The sequence below is a fragment of the Lissotriton vulgaris genome, chromosome 4_2 (assembly GCF_964263255.1).
Source record: "Lissotriton vulgaris chromosome 4_2, aLisVul1.2, whole genome shotgun sequence".
NCBI lineage: Eukaryota > Metazoa > Chordata > Amphibia > Caudata > Salamandridae > Lissotriton > Lissotriton vulgaris.
Genome location: NC_141692.1, coordinates 15433040 through 15456863, shown reverse-complemented (window position 1 = coordinate 15456863; position 23824 = coordinate 15433040). Strand labels below are relative to the sequence as shown.

At 44.9% G+C, this 23824-nt stretch overlaps 1 protein-coding gene across 2 annotated transcripts; it reads right to left on the bottom strand.

Moving 5' to 3' along the window:
- Nucleotides 1–2358: 2358 nt before the first annotated feature.
- On the bottom strand, nucleotides 2359–23493 carry LOC147718140 (phospholipase A2 inhibitor and Ly6/PLAUR domain-containing protein-like). 2 transcript variants are annotated; one of them, XM_086919212.1, is made up of 5 exons: nucleotides 23409–23493; nucleotides 12562–12696; nucleotides 11809–11964; nucleotides 7793–7942; nucleotides 2359–2489 (listed from the first exon to the last, which is right to left on the bottom strand). In XM_086919212.1, exons 1-5 carry the CDS (start codon nucleotides 23458–23460, stop codon nucleotides 2359–2361), a joined length of 624 nt encoding a protein of 207 aa, XP_086775338.1. In that variant the 5' UTR covers nucleotides 23461–23493. The 2 variants fall into 2 exon arrangements, with proteins under 2 accessions (XP_086775338.1, XP_086775339.1); XM_086919213.1 differs by having other exon boundaries at nucleotides 12562–12678; nucleotides 23409–23487.
- Nucleotides 23494–23824: the final 331 nt, after the last annotated feature.

The window sequence follows — 23824 nt, the reverse complement described above, 5'->3', positions numbered from 1 at the left end:
AATTACACTAGACTGCTTAAACGGGCATACCGTACAAGGTGTGTCAACTATCCACTAAGTGGACGGATTATCCTTATTTGGGCATCAGGCGCATCCGGCCATTATCCTATGACTGCCAAACCAATTAGGGAATCTTAGCATAAATACCACACGGCGTGCTTCCACAGTCACTACCAGCGGAGCAGCGTGTGGGGTAGCACGGAGGAAAACTCGTCCTGAGTCTGTGAGTATAGGGTGAAACAACACACCATTTCCCTTCCAAAAAGTGAGTACAAAGTACTAAAACCGATTCTCTATCCATCTAGATTGCAAAATTAGCAATCAACCCCAGACGGTCTTGAATGCTCATGAAGCAAGACAACCTTTAACAATGAGTATGACCAAAATGTTTCAATTAACTTTATGTGTGTTATCTATGTTGTATGTATTGTCTGTCATTTTCCTTTACAGGGCTAATGTGCCAATGGTGTTCCAGGTGACTGCACCAGTATGAGCCACCCTAATCAGGGTAACCATATTCATTTTTCTTTTTTTGTTCTTTTCAGGTCATGCAAATGCATGGTCCTGAGTCAAAAACCGCTGTAAGCACATTATAGCCTTAATCTAGCATTGAAACACTGTAAATAGTCCTTCACTTTTGGTTATTTACACAAACTATAGAGATACGTGAGTAAGGTGGGGAAGTTGTGCCACCGTCCTGAAGAAGGAGCATATGCTCCGAAACATGTCGTTGCACACCTGAGGTACTGTCCATAGTCACGACAGATAATTACCTCGCACTGCACTTCATTTAACAGTACCAGCCCGGGGTTGTGCATAAAGTTTTTTCCTATACACCCACGAGCCAGGTACTTTTTAAACCTTCACTATATCCCACCACTCACATTAAAATACCCCAAACACTTCCACCACATACACCACACATAGTCCATACTTTCAGTGCTCCCGCGTAGTCGTAGGTCGCAGCCCGCCGCATCCCGTTAGAGGGGTGAGAAGACCCCTATGATGAAGCATGACACCAAGGGGCCTGTTGGTGTGTGAGGGGTATTTTACAAAACACTGAGTGTCCCCACACCTGTGGTAGACACTTTCCCTTTCCACTGTAAGTAAGTTAATAGTATACTCAGCTTTCAGATTTGAGACTTAGTTTTCTCAACCCCCAATGATTGCTTGGACTTTCATGGAGTGAAATTCATGGCAAACCTAAAGTCCACCATTTCCTAGCCATAGGGCTTGATTTAGAACTCAGTGGACAGGCTACACCATCACAACAATTACGATAGCCCATCAGTCAAAATATAATCCCAGAGGATATAATGGAATTTATAATTCAGAGCACGGGGTAGCCATCACCTTTGTGACAGTGTAACCTGTCCACTGATATCTAAATCAGGCCCATTGTCTTGAACTTCATTCAGGTGCAACATGTTCTCTATTGGACCCCACCTTAATATCAGTCAAGGCATCCACCATGGAATGACGACAGTGAGGGTTCTATCAAAGGTTTTGGGCCTGGACATGGACAAACTGGTAATATAAGACTCTGGGTCTTCATTTTGTTGCCTGTATTGCATTGAAGGTCCATCTTTGATGCTTCATCCTTACTGAAGTAACTTGTCTTGGTATGGTATTTACCTTCATTCCTTTTACACATCTGTCATTAAGCACAAAACCCAAGCTAGACAATAAAGACACAGATCCACCATATAGACAGTGGCGTAAACTACGATTTATTCATTTTTTCAACGTGCAATATAAAGCAGGTGTATATTCTCTTTCCATTATGAGTTATAGCTGTGGAATAAAGCATGCTGATTGCTGGATTACACTGCACATTAACATTGGAGAGATGAACCATTAACCCTGAGCTCTTGTATTTTGACATAATAAACACATCTGTGTGAGATATTCTCCATTACTTCATGTTGGAAGAGGTATTCAGCTCTAAAACCAAGAAGCAGAAGAAAAGCAGGACTGGCTGTTCATGGCTACTCATGAAGTCAGCATTAATAGCACATAAAGACAAGCTCCTTCTTCAACCATAAGGCAGTATCGATGGGTGATTACAGGGCAGGGCTTGGACCACTCAATGCATGAATCTAAGATAAGTCTCTGAGGTTCCCAGGTTCTTAATATGGCTGAACAGAGAATCCGGTGGTTAAACCGCATCCCGGCCTGGATTGTACTGAGCACATCGGCTACTTGTACACTGTGTCTCAGAGAGGCTGACATGAGTTCAAATGCTTCCTTTTTACAACACCAGACACTGCATTCTACATACTTTTTGAGCTTTAAGAATGTGTCTACCAACAATTACTAAGCTGGAGTAGGAGTGCCTATGAGGTATGAAAGAAGGTTTCAAACTTTCAGGGCAGGGGAACACTTTATACCATAATTGAAGGCTTGGGCTCCTGCCAGGTAAAAAATTCCAAGTTTGCAGAAGTCTTGAGTAGAGCATCCTTTCCCGCTATACTCTCTCCCAGCTTCACCTGTTGAAAAACACACACAATAATCAGTCATTAACATTGCTGTCAGATCAATGTTTTCTGCATTTAGGAAGGAAATCACTTCCATCCCAGTACCCAAGGGCTCAGATTTTACGCTGCTGACCCATAACAGTAATTGTTGGAGTCCACCTGAGCCAGGTTCAAGGGCCTGGGAATTATTGTTGAATTGTAAGCATTACAAACGGTCCATACATGTCCTCATGGTTGGAATTAAGAGCACTGCATGGGACAAGGACACTGTCGGCCTAACTTGTATGTTATAGTTTCAGCTTTTTATTGCTCACATGTTATACAGTTATTGGACTCCTTTTTTACTTTTTCTTTTGCAAAGAATGTTGGACACTTTGCACATGTCATTCAACTTAATACCAAGACTACTCAGTTGTTATTAATTAAAATGCAGCCATGAGATGCCAGAAAGTATGTTTCATTTTTATTTATTAACTCTTTGTGCAAACTCTTATGGTGGGCTTAATTCCAGCATACAACTTAAAAAACACTGTACCTCAGTGGTTTGCTAATGGTTTGTTAGCTGAGACGTGTACACATGCAAAGATGCCAGGTGTATCATGGCTGGGTCCGACACCAGCAGTGAATTTCTGAACACTTACATGGTGAGTATTGAAGACAGAGTGGAAAAATGTTGTAATGTTCGCTTATCACTGTTCTGCTCACTTGCGACTCACTAACGTCTATATCTTCCCATTATTTCAGAGGGTATTATGAAGGGCTCCCTTGGGATGACCTGTATGATGGGTGTTTAGTCACAGCACAAAGATAAGAGTTGCAGAGAATGAGAGGATGGTATTATTTGGCATCTACGTATGCATCCTATCATCTCTTCCCCCAACAGGTCGGACAACCAAAAGTAATCTTGTGGATTTATTGTGCTTAGATTTTGTATTTATAGGCTTGTGCATCAACTGGCATTTTGGAGTGTTGGGAAAGAATAAGGCATACCAAACACAGTAATGGATCTCTTTACATGCTGAGGATTTGAGTTCTAGTTCTAAATTTGGCATTGAGCTGATGCCCTCTCTTGGTTTTAAACAGTAGTTGGCAGCTGCACCTATTGTATTTACCTTTTCAGACACCTTCAGTTCTGCAGATCATGGTACTGGATGAATACATTATGGGTAGGGCTGTGTAGACTTATTTTTCCAATCAGTGGAATTAGTCATTACCTTTTCTTATATTAATACTTGTGATACATTATAATATGCCCCGAAATTCACATGTGGAGAGATAGCACATTTATGGAAATTTGACAAATGGGTTTCAACCTTTTTAAAATGTGCTCCCATGTTTTACTAGCTCTACTTATGACAACCATTATAGTAATATTTTCAAATCCAGTAGACACTCTCCTTGGAATAATACACTCAGATTTTGGACCAGTACTAATGAAATCATAATTTTTTTTGTCTCAGTCCAGTTGAATTAGTCAAATGCATGATTTTGCTGATTTAGATTATCTGAAGTTGTGACATTCATCATCACCTTTATTTCATATGAAGGTTTGCCCGCTATCGTCAAGAAGAGCAACCACCCTTCTACCCATCATCTTCATGTTTGCAAAGCACACCTGCCATTTGGGTGTCAAATGGAAGCATAGGTTGTGATTATTCACCCAATCAGCCTAATACTTCCTTGGATAGCAATGTGCAGACAAAGCCCTGCTCGATTTGCTCATATAGACCACAATGTTTCTTTCCAAGCATTGGTAGGACTGCACACACTTTTTTTCTCCTGGTCCTGAGAAATCTAACACAATATGTGTCCTGAACAGGCAGCTTGGTCAAAATGATTTACAATCTATGATTTGATTGGAAATGATCTCACTTTCCTGTGTTTTTAGTGAATTTGTTTTACACATCAAATACATTTTCAAAGTCCTGTTTCCATTATCAGTAAGAAGTTATTGTTGTGTGCATCTCATAACTCATTGAGCGGCATCATTCAATCATGCCATGGTATGTTATAACACATAATGGAATGTAATTTGGATTGTAGAAGAGTAGGATCGGCTTCTTATAGTTACCCCCACTTTATACTGATGTTTCACCGTTTTTTACTTAGTCAGGCTGGAATCCTGCTATCCCGGACCCCAGCCTAGCTGCTTTAAATTGATTGCATGTACTCTAGGTACACTCCATATTAGATGCTGGGTACCTTATTTGTCCCTAGTATATGGTATACTATGTACCTAGAAACAAAGGTCCTAAGCTAAAAGGGAAGGGTCGAACAATGACTATATAGACCACAATAGGCTGCTATATATTTTTCCTTGCCCAGCCGGACAAGGAATTTATTATAGAACAATTCAATTTTTAAGAATTTTAGATACATTTAGCAACAAACAATTTTGAAACATCGACTCCTTTTAGTAGGCATACTGCTGATCATTGTACACTATTGTTTGTATGTGCTACTCTGGGAAACACTGATAATATTGATTCTAAACAGTGCCCAGATCACTCACTCCTTTTGCCGAAGAACCTTTCCTTTCATTTTCTTTCCTCTCCATTCCTACCTCTCCAGTACGGTGCAGGACGTTGCCTTACTGCAAAGATTGTTTGTTGCTAAATGTATCTAAAATTCTTAAACACTTGAATTGTTCTATAATAAATTCCTTGTCCGGCTGGGCAAGGAAAAATATATAGCAACCTATTGTGGTCTATATAGTCATTGTTCGATCATTCCCTTTTAGCTTAGGACCTTTGTTTCTCTTAATAACTGATACCCATGGTCCACAGCTACCAATGGGGTCCCCCTTGTTCGCTTAAAATACTATGTACCTAGGGGATAGGTACCACAGCAGAGGCCTCCCAGGGGCTGCAGCATGTATTGTGCCACCAACTTACATCACAGGTCTGCTACTGCAACCTGTGTAACGTGGTGTAAGCACCCCTACTTAGAAATAGGTTCACTATATCTACCTTATATTACTGCACCTAAGGAAGGCCTTATCAATCCTGAAGGCAGGGTACTGGAATTTATGTGAGAGGGTGCCCATCCATGAGCAGAGCCCCTCTACAGCCTTCTGAATCTATTCTCCTGAGTTTTTCTGTGATGCAGCCAACCATATACTCTAAAGTGCATTATAAACTTGTGGTAAATGCTAACTTTAAAACGGCTGCATGGAAGCATGTTGTGTTTGGTGTCAAACACCTTGGAATCGTAACTGGTGTAAGAGGTATGATTTCACCTTCCTAGAGGAAGAAATATGACTACACCGGTACACCCGGTATCAGCTTTCTCGACCCTGGCATCACAAGATAGATGCTGCCAGCCACAGACACATGTCTGCCCTCCTGCTACTAAGCCAAGCTCGAACAAGGGAAGGCATGCCACTAGACTTCCTGTCAGAGGGAGGTGTAACCATCTCCCAGACAGCCTTTATTGTCTTGGGCCTGGGTGGGTGCACTCTGAGAGTGCTTTGATGTCTGCACTGGGGCACATTTGGTGTCCCTGTGCATAGTCCACCTCAAACTGGTTACAGGAGCCATTTGCTCCTGCTTTGGCTCGAAACTGGACAAAAGACATGGGTATAGCCACCCCACTGTCCTGACCCTCCCAAAGGTGGGTCCCCAGAGTTTGTCCCACCCCTTCCTTGGGTAAAAAGGAGGAACCTCCGACTATAGGACTTTAGATTTAGGTGGATGAAACTGTGCTACAGAAACCAAGTACCTTTTACTATCTACACTATCCTGGATGACTGCAGAATCTCACCTGGAGTAAAAGAGTTACTCCACTGCTAAGCAGGCACCAAAGATGCATCTGACCAGTTTGCATCTCTGAAACTCCTGAGGACTCCGAAGATTTGTACAACACTGGGGTTGAGCTTCCAAGTGTCCCCAAGGTGGACTAGTACTCTCAGCAAACCTGACACCCACAGCCCTAGTGGGGATCGTGCAACTCAAACCCCTGGACAGCTTGTCTATTATAAAACGATGGAGATTCGTGACACCACTTGATACCTATGCACTCCACTTCCGGGGTTGAAGTAACACGGGTACACCAGTACTCTCTAGGGGGCTGGTCTTAGAACCTTCTAATTTTGAAAGGGTTTGCTTAAAGCCCTCTCCTAAGTGTCCTTAATGTTTAAAATGTAAAGTGCGACTTTCCCTTAGAGTTGTACGGAACTCGCACCTATGTTCTCACACTACACACGTCCTCCGTGGGTCCCCTGTGTCACTACGTTGGGTGGTTCCTTTGGGTCCCAGTGATTCTACGTGCTCTAGGCACTGTGTCTGGTCAAGTTGTGGTTTTTATACCACTTTCTTAGTATATGGTTTGGTCTCCCCCTGGAGTCCACTGTGTATTGCGCAATTTACTGTTGTTCTGGTGAGTAAAGAGATTAGTAGAGAGAGAGAGAGTATAGTAATAAATACATAATATTATAATAACACTTGAGTGGTTCTCCTTTTATTTGGTCATTCAGGAGGTTATGATCTGGTAAAACAACCTGCTTTACATTCGTTCAAGACTTACCCTGAAAGCTGCTCTCCATAGCTACCACTAGGATAGCTTTCAAATAAGGTTGTCTTTAAACTAATCATCAATAAAGGTCGTTTGGACTTGTGCATGGTGCCCACTTTAATTAGTGGACAGCATATACCAGGCGAACTTCTCACATGGATATAACACAAGGATGTTAAAATAGGTGGCCTTCTGGCAGTACGAACTGAGATTTCCCAGTACAATAGGTGACTTACTTAGAATAAGACCTGCAGGACAAATGTTAGAGGAACAAAGCTGACCGCTGGTATGTATAGATTACATTTTATTCTAAGCAATGGTTATCCATGTCTGTTTAAATGCTTTATCAACTATGCACATATACTTTACTGGGAGATATTGACAAGCACCAACCAATGCAGTGAAGGCCAAGCTGATAAAGGAGTCTGATGGAATTTTTGAAGTGCAGCGACATCTATCAAGGGGTAGGATGGATGTACCAAACACACACATTCCGGGGGCCTTAGACTTCATTTCACGAACAGTGCGGTTAAAAAAACAAAACACTTTTTGAAAGGACATTGGCATTATATGAAGACCATCTGATCAGATACCAGGTTATAAACATAACCGCAAACAAACATAAGGTATATCTACTTGATGTGTGCTTTGTAGAATGATGATGCTTGCTGAAGACATTCAGTGAGTTTCTATGAGTTGCAAATAATTATCCTTGAATTACAATCTAACTAAATAGTTGGAAATCATGAAGAGTAGTGCTGCAGGTTATATAACTTCTAAGTACAAGAATTAACAAATCTCACCAGGCCTGGAGCCAGTTCCAGAGAAGCCGGTACATGCGTTCTGCTTCCCGGTGCACTGAACTACTCCAGTTGCTGTGCAAGTGTCCGTGGACTGGTTATTGAAACAATCTTCACATATGTATCCGTTGGGTGCGTTGTCTGAAGGAGGCACTGAAACAACCAAGGACAGGAATTGGGAAGCATACTTCTGTTCATAAAATTGGTGCTACGTCATGTCTCAATTACCATATTCTCACAATAAAAGCTTTAGACACCCCACTTTGTATGCAATTAAAGAAATGTTAGATGTGTCTCTTGAATCCCAGATTTCTAAACTGTATGTTTGTCTAAAAAAAAGGATTGATCAGTGATTGCTGTAGAAATGTGTGTGGTTTGAGTATGTGAGTTGTAAGGGCAAAAATACACAAACATATGAATGATGCAAAAATATGCTATGGCCCTTTGCATTTTATGCTACGAAATCAAAATATAAATTGATTCTAAAAATATATACAAATAGTTTATATAAAAAAGTAATTATAGGACAATTTAATACACAAATGTGTAACTTAGAAATTGAGGTAACAATAAACTTAATGTGTATTTACTTGCATTTTGAACTATTGAACATTCAATAATTAAACTAACATTATTTTCTACTGGTTTTTATCTTAATCTCCTAACTCCATTATGTGCTAATGGTTTTTTTTCAGTAGCAGTGGTTGTACCTGTGTGGTGCTGCACTTTCTAATGTTTTAATTTTTTGATTTTCATTAGTAACTTCCACTCAGATCGTGTGACAACCAAAAGTTGTACATTTACTCAAATTGTAATTTACCTTTGTGAATCAGGCAAATGAAGACTTGCGCATCTAATGTCCCATTTTCATTGACGTTCCTTTAAATTTGTTTCACCATTTATGTCCTCTTACATATTCTCTTCACTCTGCCCTCTTGCTCTTCTTTGTGTCTTCCTTCCACCCCAGGGGTGGTTTCCCCCATGTTCTAAGCCTCATTTCTACTTACTTGGAGCCTCAAGGGAACCAGCCATGAAGCTGATGACACTTGAACCCCGCCTGGCTAGCACCTGGGCCCTTGGGGCCATCACTCTTTTGATCCCACTTCCATTGTTGTTCAAGGCCCCTACGCTTATCCTCCTTGTCTTTCTCACCTTCTACTTCATCCTCCCTCTCACTCCCTTGCTCCCTTTTGTTTTACCACATTCAGCTTCCCTTTGAACTCCTATTTTTCCTTATTTTCTAGACTCTAACAGATTCTCACCATACTCCCCATTTGCTGCCTACTTGCTCTAAGCTTTTCTCTCTTTGTCATTTCTGCACTGCTTCTCCAAGTCTCTTTTTGCCACCTTTTGATGCAGCTGTCTGGTGCCTTCTTCCCACTAAAACACCCTTCCCCCACCAGCTGTGGGAGCATCTCACGAGCCTTCCACCATTCCTTCTCTCCCATCAGTTCTGGAGACCAAGACCAAGATCTTTCTTGCATTTGAACTTCCACAGTTTATTCACATCATTAGTTGGTACACACTTGTCATGATGGTATTGGTCATCAACATGCTCATTTCTAGGGTTATTTTAGATTAAAACGCAAGTCATCTCATAACAGGGTATACAGTGTACATCCTATACTATATTCCATAATAATAACCATAACTTACCTAATCCTGCAATGCAACATCCTCACAGTCATGATGTCCCTTCAAGACTATCATAAATAGCTTTCAATTGCTGTGACAGCTATACTTCTGTCACTTAGTCCATCGGGTTGTGAGTTTGGGGCTTCAACTTGCAACCAAATGTGTAGTGTTCATATCCCCATGGCCTTGCCTAGGCAACAAGTGCTGTGTCTACCTAGCGGTGACCATTTCTTACCCTTTTGTGTGCCCTCAAGAATCCCTGCCATGACACTTCTCAAGGTCTTGTCTGGGTGCATTTCTCAAAAGACACTGCCTGGAGGCATACCAAAGACGTAGTCTGGGCATGTATCTCGAGAGTCCATGAGGTAAGGCATCCAGAAGGACCTTGTCTGAATACTTTTCTCAAGCGTCCCAACCGTGAGGCATCCCAAGGACCTTGTCTGGGGACGTGTCTCAGGAGTCACTGCCGTAAGGCATCCAAAAGGACCTTGTCCGGGCACTTGCTCAAAAGAACCTGCAGTGAGGCATCCCAAGGACATTGTCTGGGTTCTTGTCCCAAGATTCCCAGCTGTTAGGCAGCCCAAGGACCTTGTCCAGGCACTTTTTTTTCAAGAGTCCCAACTGTGAGGCTACCCAAGGACCTTTTCTTGGAATTTGTCTCAAGAGTCATAACAGTGAGGCATCCCAAGGGCCTTGTCCAGGCACCTCTCTCAAGAGTCCCTGCTGTAACACATCCCAAAGACCTTGTCCAGACACTTCTCTCAAGAGTCCAAGCGGTAGGCATCCCAAAAACCTTGTTGAGGCACTTGTCTCAAGAGACACTTCTGTGAGGCCTCTCAAGGTCCTGGTCACGGCACTTGTCTCAAGAGTCCCTCTCGCGGTCATCCACTCATCCAACGCACCTCAGCCCAGCTGCTTGTCCCAGAGTTATGGCCAAGTCTCACCAGACAACACCATAGGGTCTTTCTCCTGTGTCTCTTGCACCCTCTGACAACCTCTGCATGCACCACATGCAACACACACTGCAAACACCAAACACCCAAACACACTCAAACATGCCCCACTGCTCCCCTATGCTGCGACCTTCCAAACACACCCTCACTTACCTTTACAGACTGTACTTACCCTGCACATTCCCTCTGTTACTATACCTACTCTGCTACTCCCTCTGCTGTAGACATCAGAGGGGTAACGTATATTCACCTTTCACTTGCCCTTTGTTACAGATGGCGTCACAGACTGTTTGTTCCCTGCGCATCCCTTCTGCTACAGATGTCAGAGTCACAGACTGCATGTACCCTGCACATCCCATGTGTTTAATTTTTCAGAGTCACAAAGTGTACATACCATACACATCTGATATGTTATTAATATCGGAGTCACAGACTGTTTGTACCTTGCATATCCCCTCTGTTGCTGTGCCTACACAGTACATTCTCTCCGGTACATATTTCAGAGTTGCAGACTACATGTAGCCTGCACATCTCCTATGTTACTGATATCGGAGTCAATGGTTGCACGTACCCTAAACACATCCTCCGTTACAAATTTGGGAGTCACAAACTGCACATACCCTACACATACCATCCGTTCTAGATAGCAGAGTCACAGACTGCAAGCACCCTGCACATTCATTCTGTTACAGATGTCGGGGTCACTTACTGCATACACCCTACACATATCATGTGTCACGGTTTACAGAGTCACAAAGTTTATGATCCATAAACATCTGATCTGTTATGGATATCGGCGTCACATACTGTTTGTGCCTTGCATACCCCCCCTGTTACTGTGCCAAAACTGCACATTCTCTCTGCTACATCTGTCAGAGGCACAGACTACATGTACCTTGCACATATCCTATGATACAGATATCAGAGTCACAGGTTGCACGTACCCTGCACACACCCTCCATTACAAATGTGGGAGTCACAGACTGTATGTACCGTGAACACCCCTTCTCTTACAGATATCTGAGTCACAGACTGCATGTACCCTACACATCCCTTATATTACGAATATCTGAGTCACAGACTGCATGTACCCTACTCACCCCCTGTGTTACTGTTTTCAGTCAACAACAGTGCGTACCATACACAACTCCTCTGTTACAGATATCAGAGTCAGAGGTTGCATGTACCTTGCACATCCCTTCTGTTACAAATGTGGGAGTCACAGACTGCACATACCCTGAATATCCCTTCTGTTACAGATGTTGGAGTCGCAGACTGCACATACCCTGAATATCCCTTCTGTTACAGATGTTGGAGTCGCAGACTGCACATACCCTACGCATCTCCTGCATTACTGATGTGGGAGTCACAGATTGCATGTACCATGTCTATCCATGTGTTACAGTTTTTAGAGTCACAAATCATGCATACCCTGCATATCCCCTCCATTGCAGAAGTCGGAGTCGCAGCATGTCCTACTGATCCAGAAAGACAACACTGAGGTATTAATGGAGAACTCTCTGTCGCAGGCTGCTGTTTGAGAAGGATCCAGACAGTCCTTGAACGCAGTTAGAATAACATCACTCCCTGTTGGAAAAAAGCATACTTTGATGTTACATAAAACAGATCTGAGCATAAGTTGCAGCACATACATGGTCATCTTGAAGGAGTCTGGTGATTTACCAGTGGTGAAACAGGTACAGCCACTACATGTTCACCTTTAAAGTGTTCGAGCAAGAGTTCATGTGTCAATTAAAAGAAAAAAACATAGATCTATGTTATTCATCACATGATAATTTTACTTAGGCAATTCTCTGAACGTTTTATGAATAGTGTGACACTTCCCTCCACCCACAATGCTGCTAACTCCATGGCATTCTACCTCTGAGCTTTACCTCATGTCCTTTTGTATCCATTTCCACAAGTCTTCCCTTCCTGAGCTTGTTTTCTTCAATAGATTGTTTGCAAATTATGAGTTTGAAATCAGGCAAGAAAGAGCTCTGGGTGTGAGGATTGAGGAATTTAGACCCAATAGCACATATTAGCCAAACAGAAGTTTGTTCCCTGTGGACACAACGACGGGGCATTCGGAGGTCACACAGGCAGCTTGCAGGCACCTTCATACATGGCTACAATGCTTCCAATGGGGTCACGTATTACAAATATGTGGCGCGTTGCACTCACCCACTGTGCTGTTCTCTAGGCCTGCGACGCAGTGAGTGATGTCAGGAGGGCACTGCGTCATGATACCCGAGCAGCTGCTGGTGTGGACAGCGAAACACTGCTCGCAAAATAGGCAATCTGCAGGAGAGAGAAATTCTATAGAAAGTTCTGTATATCACTTTGTTTCTTATTTAAAAAAAAAAATGCAGGTGTAAAAATGAGTCTGGGTGCCTGGAGTGGGGGACTTTCACTCTTTGGGTTGAAATGCTTTGGGGATAAGGAGAAGATAAGAAAGTTCTAGTACACAATATAATGCAACAATAAATACAAAACAAATGCACCAGCAACTAGTGGTGAGAGGATGGAAATTGAATGTAACATTTCCATTCTTTGGGGCGTAGAAAAGTGATGCAGCGTGAACCCCAAATGGCAAACAAAGACTAGAAACACACAAAAACTGAGTCAAAATGAAGATCACAACAGAAAGAAAGTGTCAGGCAGACACAGAGAAATGGGTAGGCATAGGCAAATAGCAAGAGATACAAATACACTGAGACAAAGACAGACAAACCTAGAGACAGGTAAAGAGCGAGGGGTAGAATTACTAACATTTGACTCAACAAAGAGCAGCAACCAAAGTTGTTGTGCTGCTTTGTGTCAAAGGAACTGGGCCATATCTACTAAGATATGATTACGGGTGGGTGGAGCACGTGGAGTTCCATTCTGGAATTGGGCAGAGATACATAAAGTGTTCAAGATTCCTCGAGTTTTCAGAATTTGGCCAGTCGCACTGCTTACACTGATTATTAGCACTGGAGCTTGTTTAGCAATTTAAAATCAGCGTTAATGGCACCGCGCGGTGCGCCAGAGGGCACAGCTTCTTTCTGCTGCTCAAGTAGATTTTCTACTCGAGAGGCAGCTTTATCAACTCCAACGGTTGCGACCTACAGCGACTCCCAACTTTAAGAAAATCTCACCAGGTGGAGTTTCAGCATCTGAAAATGGAGCTAGGGGACACAAAGTCTCGCTTGCACTAGCCTTCGGAAATTGGAGGGAGGAAAGCCAATGCCACAAAAGCGTAGGGATTGGAAAAAATGTAGTCAGGAAGCATATAGGTGTGCCCTGCTGAGCGAGTTGCCCCCTCAAAGTGACACCTTGCAGGAAGCTTGGAAAGGGTATGAAGAATGAATGTCGAATTCCTTAGACATAGTGGCGCCTTGGACAACTAAGCCCCCGGTCAGAAGGACCAAAACGGCCCTGTGGTTCAGCAAAGAGCTTACGGAGAACAAAGCTAAGTGCAAAAATTTAGAACGCAATTGGCGAAAAAATTACAATTTAGAGTGTAAACTGCGCTATAAGAGTGAATTGAAAAAATATCATAAACTAGTTAGAGCAGCAAAGGGAGCTTTCCAGAAAGAAAGAATAGAAATGGCAGATAATCCAACTAAAGAACTATTTGCCATATATAAAGAACTTACTATCCCCACAAGATTAATGGCCCGAGACATCTGTTCAAATGTACTATTTGAGTCAATAGCGGACCACTTTGTTGACAAAGTGGAAAAAATCTACGCCTCCTTCACGGGAGGGTTGGATGTGTCGCAAACCCAGGTTGAAAAGGGTAAGAGCTCGGCCATTAATTTGCATTTAAAGTGATTTAAAGTACCGGATAGGCAAGCTATGATGAGCATAGCTAATAGTATCAGTCAGGATCCCCTAGCGATGCAGCTCTGCCCAAGTGTTTTAAGGGTATCCTTGAGGGCATAATAGATCACATCAGTCACATGGTGACCCTTTCTTTTCAGGAATGCCATGTGCTAGATGCATGACAAAGGGCTCAGGTAATTCCTCTGAAAAAAAGTCCAATTTGCACATCTCCCATTTACAGAACGTGCGTCCCATCTCTCATCTCCCATTTTGCATGAAGGTGGTGGAGGAAATAGTTAATGCGCAGCTTATGGAATATCAGGAAGAGGGCCACCTCTTACATCCCACTCAATCGGGGTTTAGAACTGGCCATTCCACTGAATCAGCTGTCCTTTTCTCCACCGAACCTTTGAGACAGATAGTGGATGAGGGGCAGACAGCAGCTTTGGTTTTATTAGATCTAAGTGTGGCATTTGAAACCGTATCGCACACCATACTGCTGTCTCGCCTCTCAGAAATGGGAGTGGAAGGACTGGCCTTCGAATGGATAAGATCCTTTCTTAAGAACAGAACTTTTCAAGTTCATTGTCCTCCTTTTAAATCCTCCCCCCGGGGGTTGAGGCATGGGGTCCCTCAGGGCTCAAGCTTGAGCCCGACATTATTTAATCTTTATATGGAACCCCTTGCCCATATTGTGGAATCATTTGGAGTAGACATCGTCACATATGCCGATGATACTCAATTAATGATCACACTTACCCAAGGACAGAATGAAGCTGCAATCAATTTTTCCACCTGCCTCACGGCAGTAGAAAGCTGGATGAATGAGAATTGTCTGCGTTTAAATGGCGACAAGACGGAGCTGTTGGTTATTGGAAAAATTCCATCTACTTGGTCGCCTGCGTGGTGGCCGCTTGAACATGGTCCGACACCTTCTCCTTTGGGGACTGTGAAGAACTTAGGTGTCGTATTGGACTCAAGCCTTTCCTTTAAACAACATGCTGGTAAAGTGATAGGAAGATGCTATGGCATTCTTAAATCACAAGGCAAAGTTCTGGATCTGCTACCTATTAGTGTCAGGAAAACTTTAGTCCATGCTTTAGTCACACCCCATCTTGACTATGGCAATTCCTTACTCATTGGCCTAAGCAAAAAAGGGCTCTACCAGCGGCAGTGTGTTCAAAACGCTGCTGCACGCCTGGTGCTCAACCTGCCTCGTAGAGCATCAGGAAAACAGGCCCTGTCAACACTTCACTGGCTTCCTATCAAGGAACGCATTAGATTTAAAGTGTTGTGCATCGCGCATCGCATTGCTCAAGGAAAGGCCCAGAGCACTTACATAGGATTTTAACCATTCACTGTCCCAGACGTAATTTGAGGTCACTGGGAACTATGCTTTTCAGGGTTCCTCGCATTCGTAAGGCCAGAATGGGAGGCCGCCCGTTCAAATATTTGGCGGGTAAATACTGGAACGAGCTTCCCATTTAACTTCGTATGGAACCATCAGAAGCTAGATTTCGCCTTAAATTGAAGACCCACCTCTTCCCACGTACTTAATATTTAGTTGGAATCTGCATTGTCTCTTAGCCTGGTTTCATGGCTACTCAGGGGGCTGACAGCAATTTTAGCGCGGGGACACACTGTGCTGATTGTAACCAGGTGCTTAGAAATGGCTTTATTATTATTATTATTATTATTATTAAATTGGCAAAATGCAGGTGAAAATAAACGGTGCCACGTAGTGGTTGGCAGAATTTTGCCAGAACTCTGAATCACAAGTGTAACACAGAGAATTTATGCCCGCCCTATATATGATCTACCCCCACCCACTTTAGTACACTGGGCAACTTGTGTTTAAGAACATTCTACCAAAATATAATGAAAGAAGCCTGAAAAGCAAATGAATAAAATAAATTAAATAATCGAATTAAGAGGCACAAATATAGGGTTTATGATAGCTTAGAATGATTTTTTAACTCAAAAATAACTGATTGTTTTTTTGCATAATCTGGATTATCATAACTTCATGACAAATTTACAGAACAGAAGAATATGCTATGATCGTGCATTTGATGGAATAACAGTTCATCCCTTGCTGCATGTTCAATAACCCATGTTTCCATGCTCAAATGAAAGGTGTCTCTGCCACGCCTGGACTGGCTACTGGGCGTTTTATTCTAAATAAACAAGGGAAAACACACACTTTAAAACTATTTGTTGTTGCAATGTTTATTTAAAATCGTTGCAAGAGGGAACATGGCCCACAGAACCCCAGCGAGTAAACCTGCCCTCACAGCAGTGAAAGCAGCCCCCACCCTGCCAGCCCACTGAAGTACCCGGTAGCCAGTCCTGTCCTGTAAGACACAGGATCACAACAGAACTTCAGACCTCTTCTGTGGGTCAGACCAACTCATCAATCAACAGTTGCACATTCTGTACTTAATCAGCAATGAACCAAATCTAGTTTATTATCCTACTGTTTTAAGTAAACTGTTGGTGTGAAGGTAAAACATCTGACACCTAAACTATAACTTGCTGTTAGAGGTGTAGAGGTGTTCCCAGGACACCCCCGAGCCGCACGGCCACCAGCTGTGTGTGTGCACCTCGCCTCGCTGCTGCCCGCAGCCTCATTGAGCCTGCCTCGCTGTTCCCTGCCCCTCCGCCTTATTTGCGTGTGATTGTAATCCTATTTGGTTCCTCTCTGTTTGCCTCGCTGTTCCCTGCCCCTCCGCCGGATTTGCGTGTGATTGTAACCCTATTTGTTTCCTCTTTGCTTGCCTCGCTGCTCTCTGCCCCTCCGCCGGATTTGCGTGTGATTGTAATCCTATTTGTTCCTCTCTGTATTTATTGCCTTCCATTATTGTCATTGCTTGTTTATTTAGCTTTCTATTTTTTACTTCAGTTCCCCTGTGCCTGCCCGCCCCGCTCCCCGCTTCCCGCCACCGTCCAAGCGGCCATGCCCCCTTTTCGTTCTGTGCCCTCCCCACTCCCGCCTCCAAGCTGCTCCTCCCTCCCTCCCACTTGGCCATAAATGGCGACCGCACGGCGCAGGTGAGTGCGACCTGTTCCCAGGACACCCCCGCGCCGCACAGCCACCAGCTGTGTGTGTGCACCTTGCCTCGCTGCTGCCCGCAGCCTTGTTGAGCCTGCCTTGCTGTTCCCTGCCCCTCCACCGTATTTGCGTGTGATTGTAATCCTATTTGTTTCCTCTCTGTTTGCCTCGCTGTTCCCTGCCCCTCCGCCGGATTTGCGTGTGATTGTAACCCTATTTGTTTCCTCTCTGTCTGCCTCGCTGCTCCCTGCCCCTCCGCCGGATTTGCGTGTGATTGTAATCCTATTTGTTCCTCTCTGAATTTATTGCCTCCATTATTGTCATTGCTTGTTTATTTAGCTTTCTATTTTTTACTTCAGTTCTCCTGTGCCTGCCCGCCCCGCTCCCCGCCGCCTTCAAAGTGGCCACGCCCCCTTTTTGTTCTGTGCCCTCCCCGCTCCCGCCTCCCAGCTGCTCCTCCCTCCCTCCCACTTTGCCATAACTGGCGACCGCGCGCACGCGCAGCAGTCACGCGCAGCGGGAGCGCCGATTGTGCGCCGAAGGCGCGCCAAAGGCATGCCCGTCTGTGCCCGTCCGCGCCTGGACCGCGCCCAGCGCCAGGACCCCTGGCCCCCACCAACGCAAGACGACCCGACAAACCTACCACCTCCACTTCCAGATTCACACCAACCCAAAGATGACTCTCAGAGGCACCCTCATCTACAGACCCCCAGGACCACGCGCACAATTCAGCGAAGACATCACGGACTTCATCAGCCCACACGCCCTCCCCTCCGCCGACTACTTCCTCATAGGGGACCTCAAATTCCACCTGGAGAACAGCAAGGACCGCAACACCGTCACCCTACTGGACAACCTCACCAACCTCGGACTCAAGCAACTGGTCAACACCCCTACTCACTACGCCGGCCACACACTTGATCCCGTCTTCTCATCCAGCAAGCACATCGCCTTCAGCCACTCCACCGGACTTCACTGGACCGACCACAGCTGCGTCCACTTCAGCTTCAGAAAAACCACCACCCACCACCAACCCGCAACAGATCCCTCACAGAAGCTGGAGCAAGATCACCGCCGACCAGCTCTCCACCTCCCTCAGCCAAAACCCTCCGGCCAGCACACCGGACCCCAACGAAGCAGCCCGCAACTTCACGCAATGGCTGACCGCCTGCGCCGACGGCCTCGCACCACTAAAGAACCCTCCCAGCAAACCCAGAAGCAAGAAGGCCCCCTGGTTCACCGACAAACTCAAGGATTCCAAGAAGACCTGCCACACCCTCGAGAAAGCCTGGCTCCTCGACCGGACCACTGACAACATGACTGCCCTCAAACACGCAACCGCAAGCACCACCAGCTCATCCGCACCACCAAGAGGAAATCACTAAAGGATCAACTGGACAACAACGTACACGACAGCAAGGAACTCTTCAGCATCGTCAAGGAGTTCTCCAACCCCAGCACCGGCAACACCGACATCACCCCCTCACAAGATCTCTGCGACTACCTCACCTCATTCTTCCACCGCAAGATTGCCGACATCCACAACAGCATCGGCCCACTATCAACGCACCCAACCGTCGAACCAACGCACCCCACCGCCACCCTCCGCACCTGGACCACGGTGACCACCGAAGACACAGCCCGCGCGATGAACACCATCCCCTCCTGATTCCCGACTGACCCCTGCCCCCACCACGTCTTCAACAAGGCCGACTCCACCATCGCACCCCAAATCCGAGACGTAATCAACACCTCCTTCAACACCGCCACCTTCCCGGAGAGCTGGAAGCACGCCGAGCTCAGCGCCCTAATGAAGAAACCAACAGCGGACCCCAACGACCTCAAGAACTACCGCCCCATCTCGCTCCTCCCTTTTCCTGCCAAAGTCATAGAGAAGATCGCCAACAGACAACTTGCCGCCTTCCTCGAGACGAATGGATCCCTCGACCCCTCGCAGTCCGGTTTCAGAGCCAACCACAGCACCGAGACCGCCCTCATCGCAGCCACCGACGACATCCGAGCCCTGCTCGACAACGGGGAAACAGCAGCACTCATCCTCCAGGACCTCTCTGCAGCATTCAACACTGTCTGCCACCTCACCCTAGTCCAACGCCTCAGCAACACGGCATCCAAGAGAAGGCACTGAAGTGGATCATCTCGTTCCTCGCCGGAAGAACACAGAGAGTCCGCCTAACCCCGTTTCGATCCGAGGCCACTGAAGTCATCTGCAGCGTCCCGCAAGGGTCATCACTCAGCCCCACCCTCTTCAACGTCTACATGAGACCTCTTGCCACCATCGCACGCCAACACAACCTCAATATCATCTCCTACGCCGATGACACCCAGCTGATCCTCTCCCTCACCAGAAACCCCGACACCGCCAGAACCGGCCTCCACGAAGGGATGAAAGACGTCGCCGAGTGGACGAAGAACAGCCGCCTAAAACTGAACTCAGACAAGACGGAAGTCCTCATCCTGGGACCATCACCCTCCACCTGGGACGACTCCTGGTGGCCCCCAGCCCTGGGCTCCGCCCCAAGCCTACAGACCACGCACGCAACCTGGGATTCATCCTGAACTCCTCCCTCTCGATGACTAGACAAGTCAACGCCGTCTCCTCTTCATGCTTTCACACCCTCCGCATGCACCCACAAAATCTTCCGATGGATCCCGACCAAAACCAGGAAGATGGTCACCCAGGCCCTCGTCGCCAGCCGTCTGGACTACGGAAACACCCTCTACACCGGAACTACAGCCAAGCTTCAGAAAAGACTCCAACGAATCCAGAACGCCTCCGCCCGTCTCATCCTGGACATCCCCCGACGCAACTACATCTCCGGCCATCTGAGGGACCTGCACTGGCTCCGCGTCAACAAGAGGATCACGTTCAGGCTCCTCACCCATGTGCACAAGTCTCTCCACGACCTGGGCCCCAAGTACCTCAACGACCGCCTGACCTTCCACACGCCCACCCGCCAGCTACGGTCTGCGAGCCTCGCCCTCGCCGCCGTACCACTTATCCGAAGAGCCACAGCAGGAGGCAGATCCTTCTCCTACCTGGCGGACAAGACATGGAACTCCCTCCCCATCCACCTCCGGCTGACCCAGGACCACCTCTCCTTCAGGAAGCAACTGAAGACCTGGCTGTTTGAGCAGTAGCAAACCCCTTCCCCAAGCGCGCTGGGTGAGTAGCGCGCTATACAAGTGCCATGATTGATTGATTGATTGATTGATATGCTTTCTGGAGAAAGGATGCCAAAACTGTTTTCAAAATAAAATCTCGATTAAGGCTTTTATTTGTTACATTTTTATAAAATGACCCATAAAAGTGAATTTGCAGCAGACAGGTGATCCAGTATAGAACAATGAATGGGCTAGTCATATATTATCTATATATTCAGCCATTTTGCAACATTATAGTCTGCCAAAGCTCAGCTGTAGTACAGCATGGATCAGATTTCCCTGTCTTGTCTGGCCACGGTTTAGCCAAGGTCTGGTTTAACAAACGAAGTTGCCTTGGATGGTAAAAGTGTGAGTGTGTTTGGCTTTGAATAGTTTTCGCATACTCTTTGAAGTTGAGGTTGGACACAAGCCTTATACTTTTTGCAATCGATCAATAATTCTTTATTTGGTTCAACACTATCCATAAAAGAGTCATGCAGATAAAACTTACAAAGGGCTCAATAAAACATTCCTTATGAAAATTCATAAAAACTAGTCTCAGGACATGAACAAAGTAAAGGGATTATTTATGAGTCCATTGCAACACGTTTGCAGTGCTGTTGCATCACTTCTTTTTGATGCAGTGGGATTGTTAAAAATGCGCAATTTTTCTCCATATTTACAAAGTGCAGATATGTCACTTTGTAAATCCCTGGATTCAGGATTTCAGGAATAATCTATACCTGGTGGGCATTCAAACTCAACATAGCCTTGTAGAAGTGACATTTCACTGCACCACTTCTAGGACGCCACTGCGTCAAAACCTTATTTCTGCCTCACAGCAGGCATAAGGGTGATGCAGTGCAATACAGATAGGCCTCCCCATGCATTGCTGGAGTAGCGGCACTCTTACGGCACAACTCCAGCAATACATGGGTTTTGAGCCGACAGATACGTCAGGATTCATGACGCATCTGTCAATCGTTGCCACATGAGCGCCGTACAGTAAATATGGCTCATCCATGGTGTCGCAAGGAGGATGCACTGACAAGTGTTGCATCTCTGTTTCCCCCAGGGATACAACACTTTGCATACATGAGGCCCTGAATATGCAAAACGGATAGAGCACAAGACACCAAGCTAGGCATCAGCTCAATAGCCAACGACCATAAAACAGTCCAATAATGTATAATTCTGGGTATTGGAACAGTTTATGTTTCAAACTTCATGAGAGTAACTGGCCCATCGTAGAGAGTAGCTTTGTTATTTGAAGGGCCAAACTCAGGAACACAATTTTACCAGCTCACTACTGGGCTAAATATGACAATAGGATTCATTTCACCAGAAACAAACTGAGTCAATGGCCTACTAGTTATACCACTTAAAGTGTGACCCACCCCCAGCATAGAACTACCTGGGAAGATGAGAACATTACTGACTCCTATACGCCTGACAGAGGACTGTTGAAACAGTTATTTGCAGCTGTGTCTTGACCCTGAGGGAACTAAGACCCCATCCATTGGCTAGCTGCACTAGACACGCACTAACACTCAAACATACATGTGTCGAGGTCCTGCCAGCGAAGCCTGCTTACACCCTTGACATGTCAAGATGGAGATAAGAAAAGGTCCTGAACAGGCTGTGGTCACCAGATGAGAACTAGTTCACCAGTGGAAAGTAGACGTTCCTCTAGCTTAATCCTCTGAAACCTATTGGTTATGTCTGGAAGGACATAATATGAACTGAAGAAGGTAGCATCTGCTGCTTTAGAGAAGCCCAAGGCCATGCTGAATATGGGATTTTTTTTTACTCATGTAGAAAGGCAAAACATGACTTTAATAAATGCTTTTTCTCATGAACATACGTAAGCATGTATAGCTTCTGATGTCCAATTGGGATCTACAAACTGATTTCTCAGAATCATATGAATATCACATGTTCATACCAGTATTGTTGGAAACGTTTGTCAATTTTTATACATCAGAAATCTCCACAAATGCAGCTACTATGTTTAATGTCTTAATAAATCAGGCTCACTGTTTTAAAATGAAAAGCTAATGGAAGGTATACAAAAATGAAATAAAGACAAACAGGTTGTTATTCCAAGACTGCTGTGTGGAAATGCAGCATCGCTCTTGTTTTGGTTATTTACTAATCAGTGTAGGTCCATTATAATAGTAAAAATATCCAACAATGTACTCTGAGGAGACTGTCCTTCCTAAGTATAGCATGTTTACTCTGCTTCCAAGAGTGCACTGTAAATCTAGAGGGGCCCTTGTGTATTTCCCTCTATCATACATTGGGGACAAAAGAGCATGAGGCAGGAATAAGTTGTTGTGAAACTTCAGAATCTGTTGTGTCTCTGCTGGCAGCAGCCAGCCTCCATCTTACAGTCAATTTTCATGCAAAACTGTGTTAGTGATCATCTAATGGTCACCATGACAACTGGTTCCCTGGAGGGGATTGTGATCATTCTTCCATCGCACCTATTGCAATGTTTAGGATCATTATTCAAAGTACAATCCAAATCGTGTTAATGATGATTTACATTCATTAGCAAACAGTGCCTAGTTTCTATGAGGTCACCAGACTCTGATGACACAGAGAGATACAGGAATAGTCCCTGGGTACAGTTACTGCAACTCAAAATCTTAGCAAGGTGTAACTGGGCAGAACCTCTGTAAAGTGGGACATCTTTTGAGGACTACAAGTCATTGAGACAAGGTTGAGTCATAGCCGACTCTAGAGTGCATCAAGGGTGAGTCTAGAGAACACAAACATTTAGGTTTGGAGACATCCATTGCAGTTAAAGAGTGTTTAAAACTGAGCTAAAGAAGACAAATACAGGGGGGAAGAGGAAATGGCAATAATGTGATAGTAGTAAGAGTTCGCTTGAACCATATCACTTTACAGCAGATATATGGAGAGAGGTAAGCCCTATCCTGAACACTACCTTCTTCATATCAATGTGCACCTTCAAGAATACAGAATGTTATGACCATCTTACCTCCAGTTATCAGTGCCTGGAGCATGGCCACAGCTGCAAGAAGGGTCCTCATGGTGCTAGGAGAGTAAGGAGTAGGGTGATGTAGTCTCTGTGCATGATCACCTTCCTGAGTCCTTTGTACGTCTCATGCTCAGGGCATGTCTTTTATACTGTCACAGAAGAGGAGGGGCACAGGATGCCTGAGCTCTGTACAAAGGAAAAAACATAATGTGGCTGAACGTTTAATTTGTGACTGCCTTGTGAAAGGAATCACTTTTTTTCACACCAAATTGTACTGAAGCAACAACTTTAAGTGCAGTGCTGAATTCTAGTTAATTTGCAAATAAAAATGTGTGCAAGAACCATAATTATGAGTAACATTAATATTCTTCTTGGGGTATTGACCCAGGGACGGAATTGGCTGCGTAGGATAATTA

Bases quoted from the DNA above. Each gene is read 5' to 3' on its own strand.
- LOC147718140 (XM_086919212.1), bottom strand. From the start codon at position 23,460: ATGAGGACCCTTCTTGCAGCTGTGGCCATGCTCCAGGCACTGATAACT. The intron at 12,697-23,408 runs GTAAGATGGTCA...AACTTTCTATAG, and splicing joins CCAGGCACTGATAACTGGAG to AATTTCTCTCTCCTGCAGAT. The intron at 7,943-11,808 runs GTATGCATGATT...TGGTTGTTTCAG, and splicing joins CAATGGAGGGGATATGCAGG to TGCCTCCTTCAGACAACGCA.